Source organism: Pagrus major, chromosome 12, assembly GCF_040436345.1.
Source record: "Pagrus major chromosome 12, Pma_NU_1.0".
NCBI classification, from domain to species: domain Eukaryota; kingdom Metazoa; phylum Chordata; class Actinopteri; order Spariformes; family Sparidae; genus Pagrus; species Pagrus major.
Genome location: NC_133226.1, coordinates 15,707,716 through 15,732,371, shown reverse-complemented (window position 1 = coordinate 15,732,371; position 24,656 = coordinate 15,707,716). Strand labels below are relative to the sequence as shown.

Here is a 24,656-nt window from a genome sequence, read left to right as displayed (position 1 = left end):
TGCAGACTGATGTGTACGTGCAGAGCCAGGAGCCGAGACAGACCAGGAACTTGCATTTGTTTTGGCCACTATATGAGTCCTTCTTCTCCTTTAAATCTTTCCGCGAAACAGCAACGTGCTTACTTTGACGGGTTTGGCATCACGGCAGCGGCCGCCTTCTCTTTCATGTGATTGGCCGAGCCGTGGGAATATTCAAATGCAGCCTTGATTGATTGGCCCAGAGCCGGTTTCAACAGTGCAGGGGACTCGTTTCCATTCCGACATCACTCTCTGTGGCACACACTGCTCGGTCGGCTGCCGAGATGAGATACAAGCGGACCCACGGACAACGCAATCGCTGAAATTATCTTCTTACATGAGTGTTGAGTGTGTCGGGGATGCGCAGTTAACGGAGCCGGCTCCATCAATGGATATATCTCCGGAGGATTCCAGTGCGCAACGAGATATCAGTGGCGAGATTGCTTTTGCAGAGGAAATACGCCTTCCGAGCAGGAGAACAACCAATCAGCCGTGGCGAACCAAAGATAAACAAGCCTTATGATAAGACAAAACTCTGTAAGACATTTCTCATGTTTCTTAAATCCATCCTAATGTGTAGTGGACACTGCTGTGTGGGCTCATGGAGCATGTTTCTCAGCGCAGGAGATGTTCAGTTGTTAAATTGCCCTTTTTGACGATACCTGTGTAACTATATGACAAAAACAGTGCGAGGAAAAAATATTTAAGGTTGTAAAGATGCTTCAGTGCATGATGTCAAGATCCCTGCATTGATTTTAGGTCGACAGCGCTAAAGTGGTGAAAGATGCCCGGTGCGCACTAATGGATAGGAGCGTCTCGCCCTCACTATAGATCACTGTCCTGCTATTGGCTAATGTGTATTTATATGGGCCGAATTCAGCTATGGGGTGTGTGATTTATATTCAGCATGTGGAATAATTCATTTAATGTGAAATTATTCCCTGAAATGTGCTTTAAGAGTAAAATACAGGGAAAAGTAGGCCTAGTTTGGTTTTTATAATATGAGTCGAAAAACATTTGTAGTTTCCAGATGTTTTTTTTTTCTCTTTAAACTGTTCAGATCTTGCTCATCCTCTCATGACATCTTTGATTGAGCGGTGGCTCTGCGCGCAGTGAAAGGCGCTTTACATGTCAGCATCTCAGAGGATACAGGAAGTGCTTTGAAGTATATTATCGGTCATTGCATTCAGGGCCGCCTATGAAGGTTTCCATTTCTATTGTCTAGAAGCCGGAGGTGGGATCATCGCACCTCACTGCACCGGTGGCAGCCGAGGTTGAAGGTTAGCCGCAGCAGAGGGGCCTATAGATTATTGGCCAGGTGTGAAATTCTACCCTGCATGCTTTTCCTGCCTGTGCCAGATCCTTTATTACCCAGAGAGATGGGATGTCACTGCTTTCCCACCAGAGGCAGGGAAGGGGGAAGAAAGGTAGCAATTTGGTGTTTTATTGTCCTATTCTCCTTTTCTGGCTGTTTTCTGGCAGGAATAGAAAAAAATGTCAACCCCCGTCCTTGATTTATTTCCAGTCTGAGGCATGTGACTATCAGGAATAAGCTTATCTCATTATGAATTCCTGTAAATATAAATCATGGCGTCTTGGCCTTTGATTTACCCCAGCATCCTAATAAAATTTAGTGCCTTGTGCCCTTTTCATCATAAAGTATACCAGTTGGCTTCATACACTCTCAAATCTACAGTTTTACCACTTTTGAATGTTTAGCGCTCGTTTTTCTTGACTTCAAACACAGACCGCCTTAATGACATATTTATATTTTGGTTATTTGCTTCAAATGTGCCTGAACTTGTTTGAGAGGCTCGTAAATTGTGTGGTGTTATGAGCAGTCAATGTGCAGGTATCCCATGGGGGTTTCCCTCTGATCTCACATCACACCTCCAGCAGTAATTCCAGCTCCGTGAAGAGAAGGGATTTGTCATTTGGCTGCCTGCTTCCCTTTTGCTTTCTCAGGAGCAAAGCTGAGCTCTGATTTATTGTGAAGTTTCCCCAGGCTCGCTCAATCTCCATGCCTACCAAATTACTGAATGGAGGAAACGGCTCACCACGAGAGTGACCTTTTCTTGGATGGCTATTACCCAGGCCAGTGCAAGGACTGATTAAGGTCATGTCTTTTTCTGCCATGTCATCCACAGCTCCACATCCAAGCTATTTAAGTGCACAGGGGGTTTTATGGTTCGGGGAGTGAATGATAAAATGATGTGAAATAGGACTGGACAATATATCGATATTGTATCCTTACTGTATATATATATCAGGCAAACATGTATACCGATGCCAATTTATCTATGATAGGCCAATATCAGCCGATGATATCGAATATATCTGTCGGGCTCTAGAGAGGACTGGAGGACTCGGGGATCAAAAATCTCATTTTGAACGTACCAATAGTCATCCCTATTAGGTGTAGACTGATTATCCACCCTGGCCGATTATCAGGGCTGATATGGGATATGGATATGGGTTTTCGGTCTCTTTGATTTCTAATAATCAGTATCGTTCCTGCAAAAGCCATATCGGTCGACCCCCTAATCACTATAACACTGTCATAATAAAGGTATCTGATTTTGTCGCCCAGTCCTAGAATTTCAGGCGCTTCTTAGGATATTTTCAAAATATTCAGATATATATTGTATACCGCGATATATCTTAAAAAACGTAATTATATTTCAAGGCCATATCGCCGAGCCTGAATGCAAAATGACTCTCTCTCCGCCTTCTAGGAATAATGTCAGTGGCTTGGTTGCATAGCAATTTCTCTCGTGCTCCCTTTGCAATCACTTTTCGATCTACTAAGAGATGTCATGTGTAATTACAGGCAGCCTGCTATCTTTTGAAATCTGTCTAATTGGTCTTTTCATTCTAACAGGATGAAGGGGGTAGTGAGACGGGGGTTAAGGGTGGAAGGTTAAGGACTGGGCCTCCGAGGTCAATGGGGAGGGGGGACAGCCAGGGGTTATTGGGTCCTCCCGTAAGCTTTGTTTTGTCTACATGATGGGTTTCAGTCATTACTTCGAATTAATGATTAAGACTGCCAAATTGCAATTGATGCATCGTTATTCGCCCGTAATAGAAAGGCAGCAAGATGAAGACATTTTTAGTTGGTCCAGAGATCAAAGACCTTCTTTTTTCCTCCCTAGAACATTTTGATGTTTCATGGTAGAGAGCGTATCATTAGGTTATCTCCCACATTAGAGCCATACGGGCAGCATATTCTCTACAGTTTCTAATGAGTTTTATGTTTGCTTGAAGATTTTAATGGCATGAAGGAATCAGTGACCCTTAACAGTGTAACAGTCAAGTAAACAGCCAGAGGACGGGGCTTGGGGGGGAAGGGGGGATTTTGAGGAGTGTTTGTGTAACATAAAGGCATCTTTCTCCTATAATTTATGTCTTCTTCTGTGGTTTGAACAGCGTTACAGGGGAATGGGAGATGTTAAAATGATTCTGTCCATGCCTGAGCTGGCAGATGTCAACATTTAGATTCATATCATAGTTTGATTCTTTTGAAAAAGGAACTTTATCTCTCCACAAAACCTTCAGCTCACTCTTTCACCATCTGTTATCTTTGAAGTCAAGGTTTTGTAAAGGCTGGACAGCAAACCCGTAGCTCTTTGACAGCGCGTCTCGGTGTGCATACTGGGATAAGGATAAGATAAGGCTCTGTTTACCCTCTAATGCTACCTTGGCTTTGGCCAGACTTTACCCCATGCTGTGAATTTTCTTTTACCTTGGCACCATCTGTGAGCAAGGGCAGATTTGGGTCAGTCCAAGGCTTTTGACTCCCTATACCAAGGCTGTTCTCCAAGATAAGACTTAATTGTGCAGCTTTGGATTAGCGTGTAAATTTGTTCTCAGCATCTGTAGACATAGTCAGAAATACCATCTTTCCAAAAAAACAAATCCATGTTCAAACCTCTTGTCTCCTACAACTCCATAATCATGATGTTGTGAAGCTGAACTTTACAACGTGCATCTTCACCAGCCTTTTCCTCATCCTGTTGGAGAGCATTTTGCAGGAATCTTGGCAGAGAAAATGCAAAAAAAAAAACAACTGCCAGACATTCAACAATTGCTCCACCCATACTGTTTATAAAGACTGACTCACAGTCGTGGCCAATATCAACTTCAAGAGTAAATGATTAATTGTTTGTCAAGACTTTAAACCTCACAGACAAACACTTACTGGCTGCTACTGCTGAAGTTAATGAAGCAAGCTCTGATCCCAGAGAGGGTTGAACTGTCGTTCATTTCAGTTTGTTGAGCAGTGTCTGTGTTAGATTCCACTCACAATATTGTTTAAGAATATGTTAATGAACGTGATGCACATTTTTTCATTGTTGTTCATTGCAACAGTCGATCAAACGAAAACTAGTTGCCAATAATTTTGGTAATCGGTTAATCTTTAAAGTCCTTTTTCAAGCAAAGATGTCAAACATTTTCTGGATCCAGCTTCTTAAATATAACAATTTGCTGCTTTTCTTCGTCGTGTATGATAGCAAATGAAGAATCTTTGAGTTTTGGGCTGTTGGTTGGCCAAAAGAAGCAATCTGTACCATTGCTTTGGGCTCTGCGAAATTGCATTTTTCACTATAATTTGACACTTCATAGACTAACCAATTAATTAATTGATTAATTAATATTGAAAAGAATGGGAAGATTAATCAATATCATAAAAATAATTCCCGAGAAGCATTGTCACAGCTTTATGTTTGACCGTAGGTTTCTTTGTGCATAGCATGCCTTTTTGTTCAAATTTCTCACCCACTTAAACTTTATCTTAGTTTAAGTTTATTTGGATTTCCAAATCATTCTAGCTAGATGCAACATATCTAGCATATATCTACATGTTAAACTAAGAAGTGGGCAACTAATTGCTGATTGATTCAAAAAAAGGCATTAGGAATCAGATTAATTGCTAAGGACAAATTATAACATCTCATATATGGAGGTGGTTGACTTGAAAGCAGATACAAATGTTGTTCAATCACGAATCTAAATGCAGATGATGTTGTTATCCTATAGCCATTAAATTGTGCAATCAACACTTACATTTACATTCACGTTAAAGCAAAAAGCTTGTCTATTGCTTCTCTGTTAACACGTTAACAGAGGCGTACCACATTGGACATTGCAGCTATAAACAAATTTAAATATGCATTACCCTTTGCACATTATGTGCGTCTTTGCAGTAATGAGGAAATATGTATGAGATAGTTGAGTCTGTCAAAGATTGTCATTGGATGTTGATATATAATTGGTGACATGTGATTTTTAGCATTGTCAGCTTTATTGAAACACAACTGTCTTGTTGTACCAGAGAAACTGAAATGATTTTTTTCCCCCCAGACACGCAGCCATTAACGCTGTATGATTTCACACCCAACTGAATGGACATCTGTCTGAATATTGCCCAGCGATCGTATTTACATAAATTTTGTGCTTGCGCATGAATTGTATAGGAAACGCTTTTTTAACACTGTTGTAATACCTTTTTACAGGAGCTAATCTCAATGGAAATGAGGCTCATTGTTATCAGCCGCAGGCCTCGAGTGTTCTTGCAGTGCGGAGCGGAGTGGCTCCGGGTTGTTTGGTTATCCTGTATGTGAACCTTTGTGTCCTCTTTTTCTTTCTCTACAGAGAAGGAGAAGAGAGAAATCTGGGTCTCTTATATGCTGCTCTGATACCAATTATGCAAACTATTATAGAATTTAACCAGGCCAGCTCTTATCGGCTAATCCAGAAGTAATAGATTCTATTAAAAATGTATGAGGGGGTTGGGGGGGATCTGTGTGTGTGTGTGTGTGTGTGTGTGTGTGTGTGTGTGTGTGTGTGTGTGTGTGTGTGTGTGTGTGTGTGTGTGTGTGTGTGTGTGTGTGTGTGTGTGTGTGTGTGTGTGTGTGTGTGTGTGTGTGTAGGGCTGTATAGAGATGGATCCAGCAGCTGTAGCAGCACTGCTGTCTAATTCTGTCTGTACGTCAGACTTCGTGTCTGGTCTCCATTACTTAGACAGGTTCCTGCAGTGCCTACCTTGAAGACGGTATAAAAGCCGTATGTAATATACAATTAATTACAAACTAAGTGGATCGTAATTCATGGGCCGTGTCGTGTTCATTCGAAGAGAAGCGCTGCTTTCTCTTCTCTCTAATGACCAGTTGCTCTTTGTTAATCATTCATTTCTTCCTAAATTAACCTTCTTTCTTTCTTTTTATTTGTGCTTTTGTGCTCTTACCATTCGGCTCGTCTGCAGTTTCTGAGTGGAAGGAAGGAAAAACATTAGCATAGCACTCAAATGCTAATCCACCCAGAGAGTGAAAAGAGTGCTCGTCCTAAACCTTTTTCATTATCATCTAATTATTAACTGAGGATTCTAAGAACTGCTAACAGCTGAGATGGCTCAGGAGGGAGGGGTGTGTGTGTCTGTGTGTGTGAATGTGTGCAGAGCCAGTGTGTGTCTTTTTTTTTTTTTCTCCGTGTTTCATGTTTGTTGAGAGGGAGGCTCTCTTTGCAATTTGCTTCTATCTTCGGTCTGACCCTTGATGCTGCACAGAGTCATAAAAGACTGCAGAAGGTCAGGCAGATGCTCTTGTCTGAGTCGCTGTATAATTTAAGACTCTCCTGCTTTGATGGATATTCTTTTGCTGCCGCTTTGTTACAACTAAACGGTTTAGATTTTTGTGTGAATGTAGTTGTGTGTTTTCTGGGCAATTGTGCATAGCGAGCTTTATCATCCCAAGAAATATGATCCACATGGCCTAGATCTGCCTGTTAAACTGAAGCAGCCATTATAAAGTCCCTCCATCACTGCCCTCATGGCTCCTCTATTGACCTCATCCTCTCAGGTTCCTTGTCCTGATCCCTGGACAAACGACACTGCAGTCCATGACGAGGGAAGAGGCTTGAAAAATAGATTTATTTGGCAAGACATTCTTATCAGAAAACCACGGGGGGCAGTTTGATGGGCCGCAAAGCACAAGGCCTCTATCTCTCTGGCAGGCCCTCTATGGTCCACAACATGCTGCTTATCAGCTGCGTTGGATGTTGCCTCAGAGTGGCGAGGATTAGACGTCCTTGCAGCTTAAACTCTGTGCTCTTTTTCTTATTATGTCCTCAAATTCATGAACTTGTATGAAATGGAGAATGTAGGCTGTGGAGGATGTGAGGCAAACGAGGCAAACGGACCTGTTGACGCAGCGTTTTGTTTGGTCAATAATTTATGTGTGGCTCTGGTGTAGATGGCGTGCTTCCTGGCTCTTTGTATCAGCTGATTAGAGGGTAAATCCCAAATTGAGTTGAAAGGACCTTATTTTCACCATCAACGTACGATGGAGCTTGTGCTCACCTGTCAGAATGTGTGTGTGCCAACGCTTTTAGCTTCGCAGCTACAGTGACGATTTTGCTCAAAAAAGGGTGTAAATGACGTCTTTTTAAATCAAATTGGGATCTTAGGGTTAGGGTTAGGGTAAGGACTGATGAGCTATATCACCCCATTATCTGTCTTTGGTCCCCATCTACTTCAGTTGTTTAGGTGAATGCTGCAACACTGTTTTGCTGTGAAGCTCCAGAAATGTTTTGTTGACTACCAAACTTCTCCTGACTGTCCATCGGAATGTTTTTGGGTTGAACTGTTCCTTTTAAAGTCCTTGAGATTGAAGCAGTTGCCTTTGGTAGTCATTTAGAGCAGTTTTGATGCATGCTGGGGTGTTTCTGATCTCGGTTTCAGGGAATTTCTTTCATTTTTGGGTGACGAAGATCCTTGACCTTATTTGTGAAGGTTGAGTTGAACTACGCTGCATACCGCCACTGATAATTACTTTGCAGTTGTCATGTAACTAATTTCTGCATTATTTCAGACCTTTAGAGAGCCTGTCATGCCTTGATATGAAGCAGAAAGTCCAAGACATAAAACTTTTTCTGTCGAGCAAAACATTCTATGGCGGCCTGGAGAATTGATATTGCTTGAGAACTCAACCCAGATAGTATCTTGCATTCTGGGATCCCTTTGATCTCATATCTCTCTTCCCTTCCCTTTTTTCGGGGTAATTCCACTCAAGAGCGAGAAGGCAATTTTAAGCTTAAGTTTTCATAAAATCTCTTTAAATTTAAAATTTAGATAGCGAGATGAAAGAACCATCATTACTTGCACTTTATGCATCATTTCTAGCTCCCTCTTTCTGCTTTGAGCAAAACTTTTTTTCTTAAAGCCACTGCTGGCCTCTCTTTGAATTATTATGCCTTTTCCTTGATGTATTTTATTCCAACTGCAAATTATCGGAGTAATGGAAGGTATTCCAATTCATGTCTCATTTTCTGCCAGTGAAGGGATTTCCCTGGAGATACCTTTTTCTCCCTCTTGTGTTCCTTCCCCGTTTTCAGCACCTCCCCTCTTGACAAATGTGTGGTAATGGGAAGGGTTGTTGTGAAAATTGCCATTATTTTTAAAATGGAATCTGACCATGCTGAGGCTTTTAGCTCTTCACACGTGTGTGTGCTCAGATGAGACGGGTTGCGCTGAGCGGTTTGAAGTGGGCTTGTCACCGAGGGACAGATGTTGAGCGGAGGAGGGGAGCGGGTACACGAAAAAAGGGAAGAGTGAGGGAATCTTTTTTCTTTCACTCGTTGGCACCTGAGTAAAATGAAAGCCAGTCCGTCTCTTCTTCTCTTTTGAGGCGAAGGTAATCATGTTTCTGCAGCTCGTCACTGAACACTCTGTTCTGTGGTTGACTCGCTTTAGCTGCCCTCTGGACCCTGAGGGAGAAATGAAAGCAAAAATCCAAAAGAACCTTAAAACCTTAAAAAGAAAAAGAGTCAGCCTGACAGCTGTATGCTGCAGGCTTATATTAGCCTCGTTGGGAGCTGCCGCATTGAAGTGAAAGTACTGTTTCTTTCCATTTGTGATAACTGTATTGATTAACTATTAATAACCTATATGTCTGTGATTTATTCTTGCTTATATTGCAGTTTGTCGACAAAGATACCCGGCTCACATACAGTGAGAAGTATTTTACAATAGCCCTGTTTTTGTTTTTTAGTTTTGCAGTGCTAGCAGTTTAGATCTGGCGACTCTTTCAGATAATCAAAGACAATGTCATATGCGATTATCAGTGAAATATGCCCTCAGAGCCTGGCTCTGTCTTCACAATGATTGCTTCAATCAGCACAGCTGTGGCGAGGCGCCTTTCTTTTTCAGACGCAGCCTCTCATTTCCTCTGACAATACTTAACTCTGCAAACAGCAGCCTATTTTCGGGAGTGAGTTGCTTTTGGCTTTCTCCGCTGATCAATACGGCCATAAATTTATAGAAGAATAAACGCAGGTCTCAGGGATGGTTACAAATTGAAACACACAGCCCGAGGCTACCGGAGGGCCTTGTAAATGATCTGCGCGATTGCAACCGACAGTACAAGGTTGATAACAGGAAAGAGCCATCATAACAACTCAGAAGAAGGAGGAGTTGGAGTCGTCATTAAGTGATATTACTTTTTGAATGCACAATTTCGGCAGTTCAAAGCGGAGCCTCCTGAATTTTAATATGGTAAAAGGACCCATGTGGGTGCAGAGTTTTAGATATGTAAGCTACTGAAGTAACGTGGAGAAGATATTTTTGAAGGAGAAGAGCCTCCTGTGGGGTTTGAATGTTCTCTACTGGCGAGCTTGCAGTTTTCTTCCAACATCAAACTCGTGTTTGAAGCAAGAGTTTGAATGTATTACATATAATTTGGCTTTTTTTCCCCAAAAAACTTAAAGTTGGCATCTACTTTCTTTTAACTGAGCTGAGATAGGGCTGCAAATAATGATTATTTTCTTGGTTACGTAATCTGTTGATGATTTTCTTGTTTGGTCTATAAGATGCGTCATTAGCTGAGTCGCCTCCTGCTGATCTTGGTCTGTCAGTTTGGTGCAGACTGAAATATCAAACAAATTTTGGATTGATTGCTATGAAATCTGTTGCTGACATTCATGGTCCCAAGAGGATGAACCCTACTGACTTTGTTGATCCTCTGACTTTACCCCCAGTGCCACCACAAAGTCGATATTTTTGTTTTTTTGGAAATGTATTCAAATGTATTGTTGATGACTTTATGCTTAAAAAACTGACATTCCCATCCCGTGTTCTAATGTGCCAGCTAACTAATGCTGAACATGGCTAACATGCTTAAAATCAACATGTTAGCATGTAGCTCAAAGCACCACTCAAGTACAGCCTCACAGAGTCGTAGCCTGGCTGTAGACTCTTTGTCTTGTTTAATTAGCATTTTTTGGATAATTAGAGTAAAAACCTGTTTTTTCTTCATTCTAGCAGGTTTACCCAGGCTGTGTGCAGCCCTAGTGTACTATCATGCTGGCCTGCATCCAGAGGCGGCAGAATCTCTCGTCGCAGCGTCTGGCCTGCACTCCCAAAAGCCTCGATGTTCCACCACCGCCATTACTGCTGTCAGTACCACCACTGCAGCCATGCACCCACAAAGGTGAGTTTATGTCGCACAGGTGAGAGGACAGACAGCGAGTATTATGGTATCATTATATCAAGTATTAAAGTCCACAAAGTTTGAGATAGAAAATTCTTGGTCATGTTCCTCTGTGACTTTTTAATCAGTCATGTTCAGTTTGACCTTGCTGCCTCCAGGTGCACATAAAGATCATGCACGGTTTTAGCGGTGTGCTCAGATTTCAGCTGAAATAAGATAATGGGCCTCCTGATGATGATGATGCCGGCTAATTGGGCTACTAATCAGTGTGCTCCTGCAGTGCAAATGCGCGCAGGTCAAAGTGGACTCTGGAATTACAGAGTTAATCAGCTTTCTCATACAGGTTTACTAATGATGTTCACATTTTGAGCAGAAAGTGCTCCATGACCGTGTTGCTTGACCTTCATCTTGACTGATTATACTGCATTCATGGAAAGGTTGAGTGGGAGTCTTTGGGCCTAACCTGGACTGACATTCGTGATTAGATTCCTTTCAATTAATTGATTGAATGTGACGTTTGCAGATTCAGTTCTTGGTGTGACGCTGCTTTCTTTTATGTAGCTTACTCTACATCCATATTATTCGTGCAGCAAAGTTTCTCTTCCTGGACATTCTACATTTATGTAATGAGATCATAGTGCCACAAATTAAGTTATTCTGCTGTGGTTTCCTTTTTACGATTGCTTTAAAAATGTGCTGATGTCTTATATTTCCTTGCTGGGTCTGGTTTGAAGCAGTATTGAAGATCTATAACTGCTTACAGTTTAATGTTTCAGCTGGATGTGTGTTGCAGGCTTATGAATAAAACCATGAAACATCTTAAATTATTTAGTCCTGTAGAGATGTTGTAGTTTTCTTTTTGGAATAGATGTTTCTGTTATTGTTTTGAGCCTGTTGTATATTCGAAGGAGACGTATTATGCTCATTTTCATGTTCATAACATTCCCCCTCTGTCTGAAACGCTCTGTTTTAGCTCCTGTCTCTTTAAGGCCCCCCCTCCTGAATAACCAGCCTGCTCTGATTGGTCAGCTCACACACGCCTGAACCAGCACCGCTAACAACAACAGAGCAGCTGTGCCAAACCAATTCTCACGTGCCAAACTAGCCGCTAGGCAGAAATTATGCAAATGTGTGTCATGGTGACGTAGTGTGATGTCACAAAGTCACAGAACTAAAAGCGGGACTACTGACAAGGCATTTCAGGAGCAGTGTTTTCTGTGGGAGAGAGGAGCTTCTGTTGGTGCAGACTTTGACCTTTACTTTTAAGACCTTTGACACACCTTTGCACAATAACCTTTTATAAAACACTGAAGGAAAGGGACAAATGAAAAAGGACAGTAGGTCTCCTTAAATGTGTTTTATTTGATGGAAGGACGGCCATCACACTGCTGAAGCTAGCTGAGATTGTCGTAAATGAAATGAAGAATTTTTCTGGGATAGAATAACCACAATTTGGCTATCAGTGTTAGCTTAGCTTATATGACGCATGTGCACCTTTGTGTGCAGAGCAGGCCAGTGGTCAGGATTATCTTATCTGACTGATCATGTTGCCAGTTCATTTGTATGAACCTGAGCACTCTCATAAAGGGTACCTTTGTCCATTCACCATGAAATGTACTACCATACAAAGTCTAGAGTATGTATTACATGGTAAATATATAAAGTATAGTAGGCTCAACATTCTTTTCAGATTCAATGCCCCTGAAGGTATTCGGTGGCAGGTTAACGTAACACCTGCACATACACGCAGGTGTTTCCACTTATTCGAGATAATTGGACCTCTTCTCACATTGAGGTTTTTTTTGGAGGTCGCTAAAACCATAAAAGTGTTCTTGATCTAACAGGTGCAACAAGACCAAAAAGGGAGATGTCAGTCAGGTGCGGCGTATAAATACCTGCACAATCCTTAGACGAGGTTCAATCAGCCAAATTAAGTGAGAACACTTGTGTGGTGGTGTGACTGGCTGTGTAGTTAATTGACTTAAAAGCATGTAAGCGTGGAGATTGTTTTGCATGATTATTTCTCCCTTGCAGCCAACTGTACTCCTATTTAAAATGCTGATAAAATCTCCCCCTTAAGCCCTCATCTCCCATCTTTCTCCCTCTTTGTCTTTTTTGGCTATTAAATATTAATTGGGAATCAATGGTGCACTTGTCTGCTAAACGCTGGAACAGAAGGGCCTAGTTTGCCTCAGGCAGAACCAGGGGTGCGTTTCTCATCCTGTTTACCTGCAGGGCCTTTTCCTCCCCCCTTGAGTTTCATGTACTGCGACTGTGTGTAGTGCAGCACCCTCCAGCTCTAGCCTGACATTTCAAGCACCACCACGGGGAATAGACTGCTGATGGGAGCTCAGTCTGTGTGGCCCAGGCAGGCTTCTTCATTAAATGAGTCGTTGTTGGATTGAGTTAAATAGGGACCGCCTTTAGTCGCTGGCTGCTGCGCTTTTGAAAGCCATTTCCATTTTTAGCTATCAATAAATGGAAGGCACAGGACATGAAAGCTCTCAGCCACACAAACCCCCATGTGAAAGATTTCTGAGTGTTAGGAATTATGTGATGAGAGTGAATGAGAGCTGTTTTCTTCTCCGCTATCTCTGCCTGAAAGCAGGGAGGCTGGAAATGCTTTTTCCCACGCTGCCGGCCGGCGCTCGGGTCGGCTTTGAGTGGGGAAACTTTGCCCAAGCTGGGCCAAGCGGCACAGAAACAAATGAGGAGTGACACTGGTGCAAAGGAGTACTCGCCGGAGCCTCTTCAAGCACACATAACTAAGTGTTCAACCCCGAGGTTGCTCTGTTCTGTGAGCACCCTTCACGTAGAGATTACTGACATGGAAAGAGGAGAGGCTTGTGAAAATGGGGTGAATGAATGTCTGTTTTTTTATTTTTGTGTGTTTGCGGACGAGAGTGTGAGTGAGATTTAAGAGCATAATGTTCTGGTGTCAGCTACTTTTTCCACTTCACCCATCTCTATTGAATGTTCCTCCGGGTTGCTAGGTTGAATAAACCACATGGAGGCATTAACTTGCAACCTTCTTTTAACCCTAAAAGAGATAAATATTTATGCCTCCTCCTATAAGTCCACTGACATAAGGGAAGGCTGTTGATACTGCATCTTACTAGTGAAGCTTAATAAACCTGTATTCATTTATATTTGTGGTTTACATTGAGTCAAATGACTCCAATGTGAAAGAGGTCATTCAGTGACAAACCCGATGAGTTAGCATTCAATTCTAAGCATTTTAGCTTCTTTCAGCGTCTGTTTTGGTTTTATGACACATCTACAACGTGGTTCAAATAACCAGTCGCATCTCTTTTGTAGCTTGTAGGTTGCTAGCTCGGAGGTTGTTGTCGTTTCCTGTGTTGCCTTAGATTTTTAAAACCCCGCACGCAGATCATGGAAAGGAGGAGAATGCTGTATTCCTAGACTATTTTTGACACGTCCCCAGCTTTTAAACTGAAATTCGATTGGAAGCTGGAAATTGACTGAAGCGCTCCCTCACTGCTGAATCTAAGTTTCATATACTGGTATAAATGATGCCAAATGTATTAACTGTAACTGTAAATGTAAATGTATTAAGCCTGAATTGAGAGGGAGAACCTCGCAGCTTGGCGTTGCTGCTACGTCTAACCAGCAGATCATCAATTGCAGAGGCTCGCCTCAAAGAGATGAATATAGTCAAGGCCAATTAATTACATGGTTCTAATGACCGGGCTTATTGGGCCAACTGGGTGCATAGAGGAGGTTGTCATGGTAACAGAGACATAGGTTTTAAATGCATTGTGAATGTGCCGAGCTCGTGGTTAATAAGGTGGTTCAGAGTATTTAAAATATCAGGATTATTAAACAAGTGTTTATACGTGCTGAGGAGCTCTGCTCTGTCATTAACTGCCTGTTCCCGTGTTCCTGCTGAGGATTTGATGCTGGTAAACATGTTATCTCACAAAAAGTGTTCACGATAAGTCTTCAGCATAACATCAAAGGCCTGTGGGATTTCTGCCCGGCGGTTCTGCCAACTTGTATGGATATTAGCAAGGAATAATTTATGAATTTATAGTTTTATCTCGTGGGGAATCGGAGGCAGTGGTCATTCTAATGGTTTCCTTATGTTGGCCCTCTGGGTATGTGATGGTTGGAAGCCGCAATGAGCTTTTCCAACTGCCGTTTTCAGCCTTGCCCCTGGGGCTTGTTTTGCCCATAAATTACTGATTAACTCAAACTGCTCCAAAACAATGAGGTCTGCGCTCTAATCTGGGGGGAAATGGCTTCAAGTGTGACCACGGGAAAAAGATTAGCCAGTTTTAAAGTGGCAGAAAGCATTGAGTGGGATTGTATGGGGGTGGAATCGGGGTTATGAGCGGCCATATATACCACAGGATGATAAATAACCAATGTTTTATCCCTCCAGAATGTACTTATGCTAATATTTAATTATTAATCCTTTAAGTCACAAAATGCACACATGATAAATCAGGCCTAGTGGTGATTGAGTTTATAATTGCCCCCCCAACACCCCCAACTGTTTCTCCTGCGTGGAAAGAGGAAATCAGGATTAGGTGTTTCCTGTGAAAGTGTGCCAGTTTCACTCAGCGTGGTGCCACAACAGTCGAGCAGCACGTTTAATGTTCGGAGCTCCTTCCAACCGAGCGAACATTCAAGCCTGACTAGTGGGACCGTTAAATCTATCAATCCAGGGCTGTAGATGCATCGCACATCAGTGCCATTATGCTGATTTTTGAGGAAAAAGATAAACACAAACAAGCTTTTTCAATCCCACGTAACCTGCTTCAATCATGCCTGCCTAAAAGCAAGTGAGGCGGGGGGGTGTTGAGGGTCAAAGAATTAAAAATTTGTAAGCACTACATGATGCCCTCAGCCAAGGTTGCTTTGGAAAAGTGGCTGATGTTATTTTCTGTGCTGTTTTTTCGCCTGTGCTCTCCGTCAGGGCTGAAGAGTGAAACAGCGTGTAGTCTGCAGGTTCAGGGTGATTAAGTGCTTAAGGTCAGACCGCTAATTATCTCTGTGCCATTCCTTACCTGACAACACACAGCTTCCATTTCCCCCGTTGTCATGTGAACAGCCTCATATTTGTTTTCATTCCCCTTTATTTTACACCACCGAATTTTTTTTGTTATGGTGACTGACTGCAGTGACTCTCAGTGAATAAAGACAGGAAACCGTGTCACAAAGAAATGTATACCTAACAATCTCAAGGAGAAAACAGGTGACTTGTTAACGTCTTTTGTTTATTTTTGTAATAAATGTAAAGAAATCAATGTCTACTAGCTGTGAGAGTTCAATTAAATTGTGTTTCATTCATACTTTGTTTTATTTTAATCGTCCTGAAGGGGTAAAACTCGCAAAGATTAAAGAGAAATAGTGCAAAAAGACATAATAAAGAAAACATACTTAATTCTGTGTGTTAGGAAAAAAGACCAAGAAACATTTCTATCTTGTTAATCATCTCGCAGCACTTCAGATTTATCTTGTGACCTTGGGTGGTTTCTTCTGGCCTTTTGTACTTATTATGCACTAAAGATTAAGCATTCATTAATGCAAACCTACTTGAAGAACAAACATGAATAATCTCATCTCCTAGAGGCAAACATTAAAGGAATGGTACATTTCTCAGGCTAAAAAGTATACGGCTCTTTTGTAACAGACATTTTCATCTGCTAGGTGAAAGTATTTACTAATTTACTGGCTCATAAATTTTTGTGCCGCAGCTCAAAAGGCCTGGGATTTTAAAGAGCCAAGTAGCAGACTGAATATAATTATTGTAGCCTAATAATAAGTAAGAAGGTTGAAAGAAAAAAGCTGGCTTCATTTGTACATTTTTCCTTGTTTGTGTGCTTGTTTTCAGGATAAAGGCCAAAGTGAGCTGGAAGAGATTGATGCACATGCTTTGAAATGCTCCAGCTGCTTTGAAAAATGGCAAAATGCACAGCAGAAGCTTTCCAGCTCAAACTTGTCTCTATTTTGGAGGGTGCAAATAACCTCTGCGGTCACCTGCAGTGAACCACAGAAGCGATACTTTATGCACATTGTCAATTATCACTTTCAGTAGCATGCATGGGCCCACATGTTGAGAGTTTGGGTGAGACAGCAGCCTCGACACAGTGTGTTCTTGCCTTCTTGGCACCTTCAGAGGGAAACTTCAGCTCTCATAGTGCCAGATTGTAATTAATGAACCACACATTTGAGGTGCTGTTTGACTTGGGTGTGTTTTGCTGGGAGACTGAAGAAAATGAGCCAATATTGTTAAAAATGACTTTTAATTGCTGCTTCCACATGTTTTGAGAAAGCCACTGTTGACTAGTAAACATGATGTGCTGTGATTTCAGTTTACTGTCATCTAACACCACTGATTGGCATTAAAGGAACAGTTAAAAAAAAATTAACATTCAAATCAATTAGGGATCTCTGGGCTTCCAGAGACTTGGATTACACTGCTGTATGGAGCCATTCTATTTTTATTTTTATTTATTTTTTAACGTTTTAAAGTAGTCCCCATCTACTTCAGTAGTTTGGGAGAATGCTGCTATGCTGTTTTGCTCTGAAGCTCCAGAAATGTTCTGCAGACTAAGAAGCTTTCTATCAGCGTGGGAGATAATGACCGGATCTTCACTTTTGGGGTGGACCGTTCCTTTAAAGTCACCTAGATTGAAACAAGTGCCTCTGGTTGTAATTTCGAGCAGTTTTAAAGGGGCATTATGTAGTTTTGGAGAAATAAATTCAAACTCAGATTTTTACATTTACAATATTAATGAGGTAATAATGCAAACTGAGAAATATTTCTTTTTTCCATAACTTGAACCATGTTCTCAGAGGAAAATAAGGTCCCCAGAACACTGTTTGAAGCTAGAAAAGTGGCAGGGTCCGCCAAATAAAAACAAAGTAAACCAGTATGAAATTGTGGTGTCCTTTTTAAAGGCCAGTTTGTTTATTCATAAAACAGCATTAAAAAAAATCAGTCAATGAAGATCTTTCTCTTCTGAGTAAAATTTCTTCCTGAAAACTACATAGTGCATCTTTTAATGCTGGTGTGTTTCTGATCACAGTTGTCAGGATCGGCCAAAATTATCCCCCTTTTTTTTAAATGCATATGTCACACAGTAGCAGACCTCGAGTGATAAATATGTGAATTTAGAGTGGGGAAGGCCTATTTGCTAATGAGGTTTCCATAGTGCCACATTAAGGCAGCCTCAGTGGGAAGTGCAGCTGTGTTGTGTCTCCATGGCTCTGACAGGGCTGTAATCTCTGGACTAACAATATCAGACACCCTGTGAAGACGTGTTAGCATTCAATGTGTTTGAAGTGTTTGTGGAACAGCAAGCCAGTCGCAGCGTGCAGGGTTTGACGCTGACATTTTACCGAACGACGACTGACTCAAATGCTCGTTTCGCTAAATTATCTATCATTGGTAGTTGAGCGACGTTGTCCAAGGGAGAAAATAGACAAGTTCTGTGCACTGTTGACGGGAGGATTTATTATATTTTTAAATGTGTCATCGCTTCTCATCGTCTGAGCTCCTTTCAGGTGGATGTGAACCTCCTCCTCTTATCATTTATGGTCATGAATATTCAGCTTTGAGCTAAAGGGTTAGATATCGTTATTGCAGATGGGTTTTTTTTTCTTTTCGTGTTACCTCTTTCTCCACAAGAAGGATTATGGGAAACCGGAGAAGAGGGAGCACACATCTCGGTGTTGTATACAGTTTAAACACCTCTCCAACAGCCCGGATGTCATGGTTTTCTATAGCAGCGCTGCTCTGTGATACATAATAAGCAGTGTTTTGCTTTGTTGTATTTCTCTGTAGAATTCATTCATGCTCCTGGCACCATGGTGCGCCGTTCTTTCTGCTCCGCTGGGAGATTGCTGGATGGATTGAACACTCCACCTTACCTCTTTCCTCCATTTTAAACACCCAATTTATTTCTTTCATGAGATGGATCTTGTAGATTGAATCATTTTCACAGTCGGGAGGCTCACTGTAGGCCTGAAATGAAATGAACTCCCAAATCAATTTCAAATGGGAACAACAAGTGAGCTCTCCCCTGCATAGATGGAATTGGTTTTGTTATTGAAAATGAAATGAGGTGTTTTGTTTTTATTTTTCGTCCTTTTTTTTTATTGCAGATTACAGCCTTGTTCTTTCAACCTGCTATGACTTCCGACTCAAAGCCTGATCTAGGTTAATTTCAGCGCCTTTTCTTTTTATGCCAGGATTTCCATAAAAGTGTCACTCTGAAAGGTGGCGGTAATTTCTACCAGGTGATTTATTGTTTTAAAATGGGGTGCCTTTTCCACCTTTCCTTTTGTTGCTGGGAGTTAAGCAGCCATGAAATTGCCTGAATAATAGTGTTTAAATCCAATCTTAGTTTGTCCCGTCAGCTTTCCTGCACACAATTCAATCGGCGGCGCTCGGCGCTCGGTGTTTGCTCTCTTCCAATCTGCATCAACTTTTTCTTGACAGTTTAGGCTCCATGCTTTTATAGTAGAATCAGTTCGGGTCCATAAAAGCATAAAGTGGAACAAAAATTCATAGGCAGGAACTGGTGGCGCTTGAATGATTGTGAGGTTAGTGAGAAAACAACCAGAAATAGGGGTGGAAGAGCTGGGAAGAATGTAAGCATTTAGGGGAATCACTGAAAAAATCGTCAGTAACCTGAGAAATTATTAACAGTACTTGTGCTAACATGTGTCCTCTTTCCTTTTCCGTCAGTGTCGTATATATGTTCTTGTGCATGTAAAAGATCTTGAAAGTTAAAATGTCAAAGTCCACACCAACAGAAGCTCCTCTCTCCCACAGAAAACACTGCTCCTGAAATGCCTCATCAGTAGCCCTGCCTTTAAAGGGGCACTATGTAGTTTTGGAGAAGAAATTCAAACTCAGACTTTTAATATTCCTGATATTAATGAGGTACTGATAAAAACTCAGAAATATATATTTTTTTCCATAACTGAACAAACAAGCTGTTCTCAGAAAACAATAAGGTCCCCAGAACACTGTTTAAAGCCAGAAAGGTGGCAGGGTCCGCCAAACATAAACAAAGCACCTTTAATTCTGTGACTTTGTGACATCACACTGCGTCACAGAGCCACATATATGCATAATTTATACCTAGCAGCTAGTTTGGCATGTCCGAATTAATTTAGCACAGCTGCTCTGTTGTTGTTAGCAGTGCTGACTGTGTGAGCTGACCAATCAGAGCAAACTGAGTATTCAGGAGGGCGTCCTTAAAGGGACAGGATCTAAACCAGAGCTTTTCAGACAGAGGGGGAATACAGGGCTGCAATAAATACAATAAAATTAGGAACCTGAAAATGAGCATAATATGTCTTCTTTAAGTCTAAAGCACCTTTGAAATTGTTCACAGTTACTACAGTCAGCTTCCACTTGGCTGCTCCAGCTTTGGCTTAACTGCTAAATGTCATTAAATTAATCTCATTTGAGCCATTTCAGTAAAATTAGGTCCTCTGCCGTTGTTTGATTTCCCAGGGTAAGCTAATTTTGGGTTGAAATAAGTCTGAATTAATTTCATTAAGCACTGATCAAACAGCGCTGGAGGTTTTTCCCTCCTTGAAATTAGTTTATACGCCACATTGATATCTGCCATTATTCCCTAAAACAGGTTTGAGATGGTAAGGGTGACATAAAACACAAGAATCAAGGATTCTCTTTGCTGCGTGCGGACTAATCGCTTGTTTCTGTCTGCCTCCTTCTCAGGCGAGCCAGCCTCCATGATTTCTCGGTACCCGTCTCCCGCAGAGTTGGATGCTTTTGCCCAGAAGACCGCCAACAGCCCGCTGTCCATCAAAATCTTTCCATCTGACGTCCGGGTCCCACAACATAAACAGCTCAACAAAATGGTCAACGGCTTGGACACCACAGGCGCACGCTACAGCCCCTATTCACACCCGTACTCAGGAGGCTACCAGGGTTTGTTGGCCGTCATCAAAGCCTCTGTAGTGGTCAAAGGTGTGGTGAAGAACTCCGAGGGCAGGAGGACTAAACATGCAAACAGTCAGACTTCTGTGGCACCATACAATAATCCTGTGAATAATGGCTACACAGTCAGACACGGGCATAAGGCCTATCATATAAGCTCATGTAAGCCCCCTGATGTTCCCATTGAGACACATTGTTCTAGAGCAGGGATGGCCTCTGGAGACCAGAGCCAGGCCCCCCAGTCTGAGCTGGCAGAGGTTCAAAGCCTGATGAGGCAGATGAGCAGAGTTCCCCACAGCCAGGCCCTGCAGCTGGGGGGAGAAGCTCGAGCCAGCCCCTCTCTGCAGGCTGTGGCTGCAGTGGCACATCCAGACTCAGACTTTGTCCCGGGAGTGCCGCCCCACAGCAGTCTGGCATTCACGGGGGCAGTAATACCTACGCAGAGTGCAGACATAGCCAAAGCTGGGTACTTGGAGAAAGGAGACTACACAGTGTGGCGGCAGCAGCAGCATCAGCCCTATCAGCAGGGAGCAGTGAGGATGTATAGTGTGAGTAACGGCGCTCAGGGGCACAGAGCAGCAGAGGCTGGCCAGCCTCCTGAAACCTGCCTCCCATTGAGCTGCTCCTCGCAGCTGACATATAGGCCGCATCCTGGGCAGGAACGAGTCGGAAGCTCCTCTCTTAACCGTGCCGCCATGCAGGGGGAGCTCCCTGTCGGACAGTACTTCGCTCCTCTGTGGGACGGCGTCGTGGCCACCCCTAATAGCGACTGTTATACTTCTCAGGTGCTGGCAACGGGTACATGCGCAGCCAGGCCTAGGGACCTGGGGCTCTCCCATCCCCATCCCCACCTCCACCCAAACCGCCACCAACACCACCACCACCCACAGCAACACCAGCCACAGCTCCACCCGCCTCTCCCTCCTCATGCCCAGGCCTACAGCACAGACCAAAACCTCTGTTGTGGGCTGTCTAGTTCTAGCCTGTGCCACGCTGCAGTACTCAGCAGCAGCCTGCAGTCTCTGGAGTGCCTCATCAGTGAGATCCACCCTCCCTGCATCAAAGAGCGCATGCTGGGCCGTGGGTACGAAGCCATGGGGATGCCTCAGCTGCTGGAGCACCACCAGCAAGCCCACATCCAGCTCCCTGTCTATAGATAAAGACGCGGCGCTGGGACACGGCGGGATGCTGAAGTGACAAAACCTTTTATAGACGATGGAGATGGAAGTGTGTCGGTTTAGACATCTATGAGAATGAGACATGCCTTTAAGTTTGTGCATGTACTGTATTTGTAGAAGGCTTTGTGTTGTAAGCCTGGAAAGGGTAAATGATAATCACGACTAAAGATACAGGTTTATCTTACTGACTTTTCATGTTTTATTTTTATATCTTAAATGGCCCTCAAATATGCCTGCTGTTCCTCATTTAATACTGATGCTGAGCACCCAATCAGAATTTCCCCTCACCATTTGATCATGAACTGTATATTTTGCGGGTGATTGAAACTTACTGAACTGAAATAATCATTGGTACCCGTCTAAAAACTTGAATCTGGGAAGGATTGCTGGTTTTTGTGAATATAATGTATATTTTTACATACAATGGCTTCTTTCAGAGGGAACATTCCTTGATTATTATCTGAACTTTTGGTCGTCTGCTGCTTCGCTGTGGATTTTGTTTTTGGCCACTGCAGCGCCCCAGCTTCTGCTACATGATGCAAATTTTCCAGCCACTGTATGGGAAAACATTTTGATCATTTGCATACAAATGTGAATATATTTTTTATGTTATGTAACTTAAAGGAGCACTGTGTAGTTCTGGAGAAGAAATTCAAACATGGAATATTAATATTTACAATATTAATGAGGCAATAATACAAACTCTGTATACTGAATAAACAAGAGGAAAATAAGGTCCCCAGGACACTGTTTGAAGCTAGAAAGGTGGCAGGGTCCGCCAATCAGTTTGTTTATTCAGTCATGAAAATGAATGAGTTTGTTTATTTAGTCTGTTTAGGCATAAACAGTCAGTCAAGAAAGATCTTTCTCTTCTGATTAAAATGTCTTTCCCAAAACTACAGAGTGCACCTTTAACATCTTAATTGATTTAATGTAGTCATGCTCAGCACAATGTATTAGGACTGTTGCATATCCAAATCAACACTGTGGCAATTCAGGCCAAGCAAGATGTGCCCTTTGGTTGTATTTTTGTTCAATTTTAAGAGGTTGTGTGGACATTTTTCTTAGTTTTTTTTTCTCTGGAAGGTTGTGACACTGGCTCCACCTGTGCCACCAGAATCATTTACAATATCTTCTTTGTAGGGCTATATTATCTCTGACGGTGGGAGATGTACGACTGAGTAGTTCTTTGTGTGTCTGCACTGGTTCTGTAATAACTATTTATTTATGTCAGCCTGTTGAGTTGTATGGCAAACTGTCTCTATAATTATAAAGTGCAATTATTATATATGAAACATGTGAGCGCTCTCCATGAAGTATGTTGTTGAATTAACTGCATTTTGCAATGTATGACCCCAATCCCTCACCCCTTTTTTTGCCTCTTCTTAATAAGGATTGTCAAGTAAATGAAATTTTCTAAATCCCGAAAAACAGTTTGTCTTATTACGTATCATTAGTTATTATCAGCCAGACGTGCAGCGAAGAAGAGGGTTTTTTTATCATATTCATGAATTTATAAACTAGTTGTGGAAAGATGACATTTTTCTGGTTTTATTGCAAAGGGATTTAAGGCTTAACCACCAGGCAAGTCGCCTTTTTTCAGCCTTGGATCTCATTTTATTAAAATCTATCTTTTCACTGAAGGTTTATAATATGATGTAAGTCAATCCTTAGCAGAAATATATTGGATTGATTCCTCCGTAAATGATGCAAGTTGAAAGTGCTAATTATGTTTGTCCAAATAAATGGCAAACGCTCGAGGCAGAAGCAATTCAGCACTTCCAAAAAAAACATAGATGTAAATAAAAAATGTGCAGGCTTTCCTCTTCTCTCATGGCAGAAATATAAATGCTTTCCTGAGGATAAATCCGCAAGAATATTACTGTTCACATTCTGTTGAAATGAGCTTGCATTTCCCAACTATTGAATTGCTAATTTGAGGTGTTGGCGTGCCTGCCTGCATCGTTATTTTGCACCATTTGTCCTCCTAAATTGGATGCTCTGGCAGTAATGTGGTTTAGGTCACCATGGACATAAAGTGCACAGCCACTGTAACTAGTCTATCACAAAACAAATAACCTTGATGGCGTGAATAATGGCATTAGACGCACTGTTGGGAATAAAGCTGCAATATTCAATTGATTACCCCATTGCAGATAACAGATATTTCAGAGTTAAAGGTCAGTGGCTTTGTCATTGAGGCATTGTTGTAAATGATTTCCTGTCTTTAGCCTATTGTGTTTCTGGCTTCGCTCAGAGCATTTCCATCCTATCTATCAGTGAGGACAGGGCCAGGCCGCTCTGCTGATAAACCTACAGGATTACAGACATGCTCCCCTCGCCCTCGCTCTGAGACGATTAGCTGAGGCTCGGCTCCTCTGGGAGAGGAACCAGAGCCACTCCAGCCTCTGGGACGCACTTCAGATAAGTAAGACTGGGCAGAGGAAGAGGCTGGTTGATCTGGGGGATTAGGACACATGAAGGAGAGAGAGGATTTTCCTCCAATTTATTGCTGATGTTTGGAAAAATTACTGTTCGGAATAGACTGTATTAACATTCTTTTCAGCAATCAGCCTCAGAAATGTTTGTGCCGAGAGCAAATCCAAGAGCTTTTGAGAATGCACAAACCTGCTCTCGCAGTTATAAACATGAATCAAAGCTGTTTTTTCAAGAGTAATTTATGACCTCAAAGACTTGTACTGCATCTGCACTGCTTATGTTTTTTTTTGTATCAGTGAACATAATTTCAAGGATTTCATGCAGTAGCTGCACCACAGATGTGATTTTAAATGAGAAAAACAGTAAATACTGCCACCTAGAGTACAATTTATGAACTGTACATTTGATTTGTATTGGAATGATTCGACTAGATTTTAACACTTATTTTTTATTTAAAGTTATATTTAAAATCTTGCCATAAGAACAAACGAGATCAAAGTTGATAGTCCAGAAACAAACAGCCTATCTTTAAGTATCCATACAGAAAATGAAGACCAAAATAAGTCAAACGCGCACATGATGTGCTGTCTC

The 24,656-nt window shown here is 42.0% G+C and overlaps 1 protein-coding gene across 2 annotated transcripts; it reads left to right on the top strand.

The window, feature by feature from the left end:
- The first annotated feature begins 270 nt into the window (after positions 1-270).
- On the top strand, positions 271-23,057 carry LOC141006453 (protein FAM222A-like). 2 transcript variants are annotated; one of them, XM_073478665.1, is made up of 3 exons: positions 271-555; positions 10,334-10,499; positions 20,227-23,057. In XM_073478665.1, exons 2-3 carry the CDS (start codon positions 10,370-10,372, stop codon positions 21,606-21,608), a joined length of 1,512 nt encoding a protein of 503 aa, XP_073334766.1. In that variant the 5' UTR covers positions 271-555; positions 10,334-10,369; the 3' UTR covers positions 21,609-23,057. The 2 variants fall into 2 exon arrangements, with proteins under 2 accessions (XP_073334766.1, XP_073334765.1); XM_073478664.1 differs by having other exon boundaries at positions 10,331-10,499.
- The last annotated feature ends 1,599 nt before the right edge of the window (positions 23,058-24,656 follow it).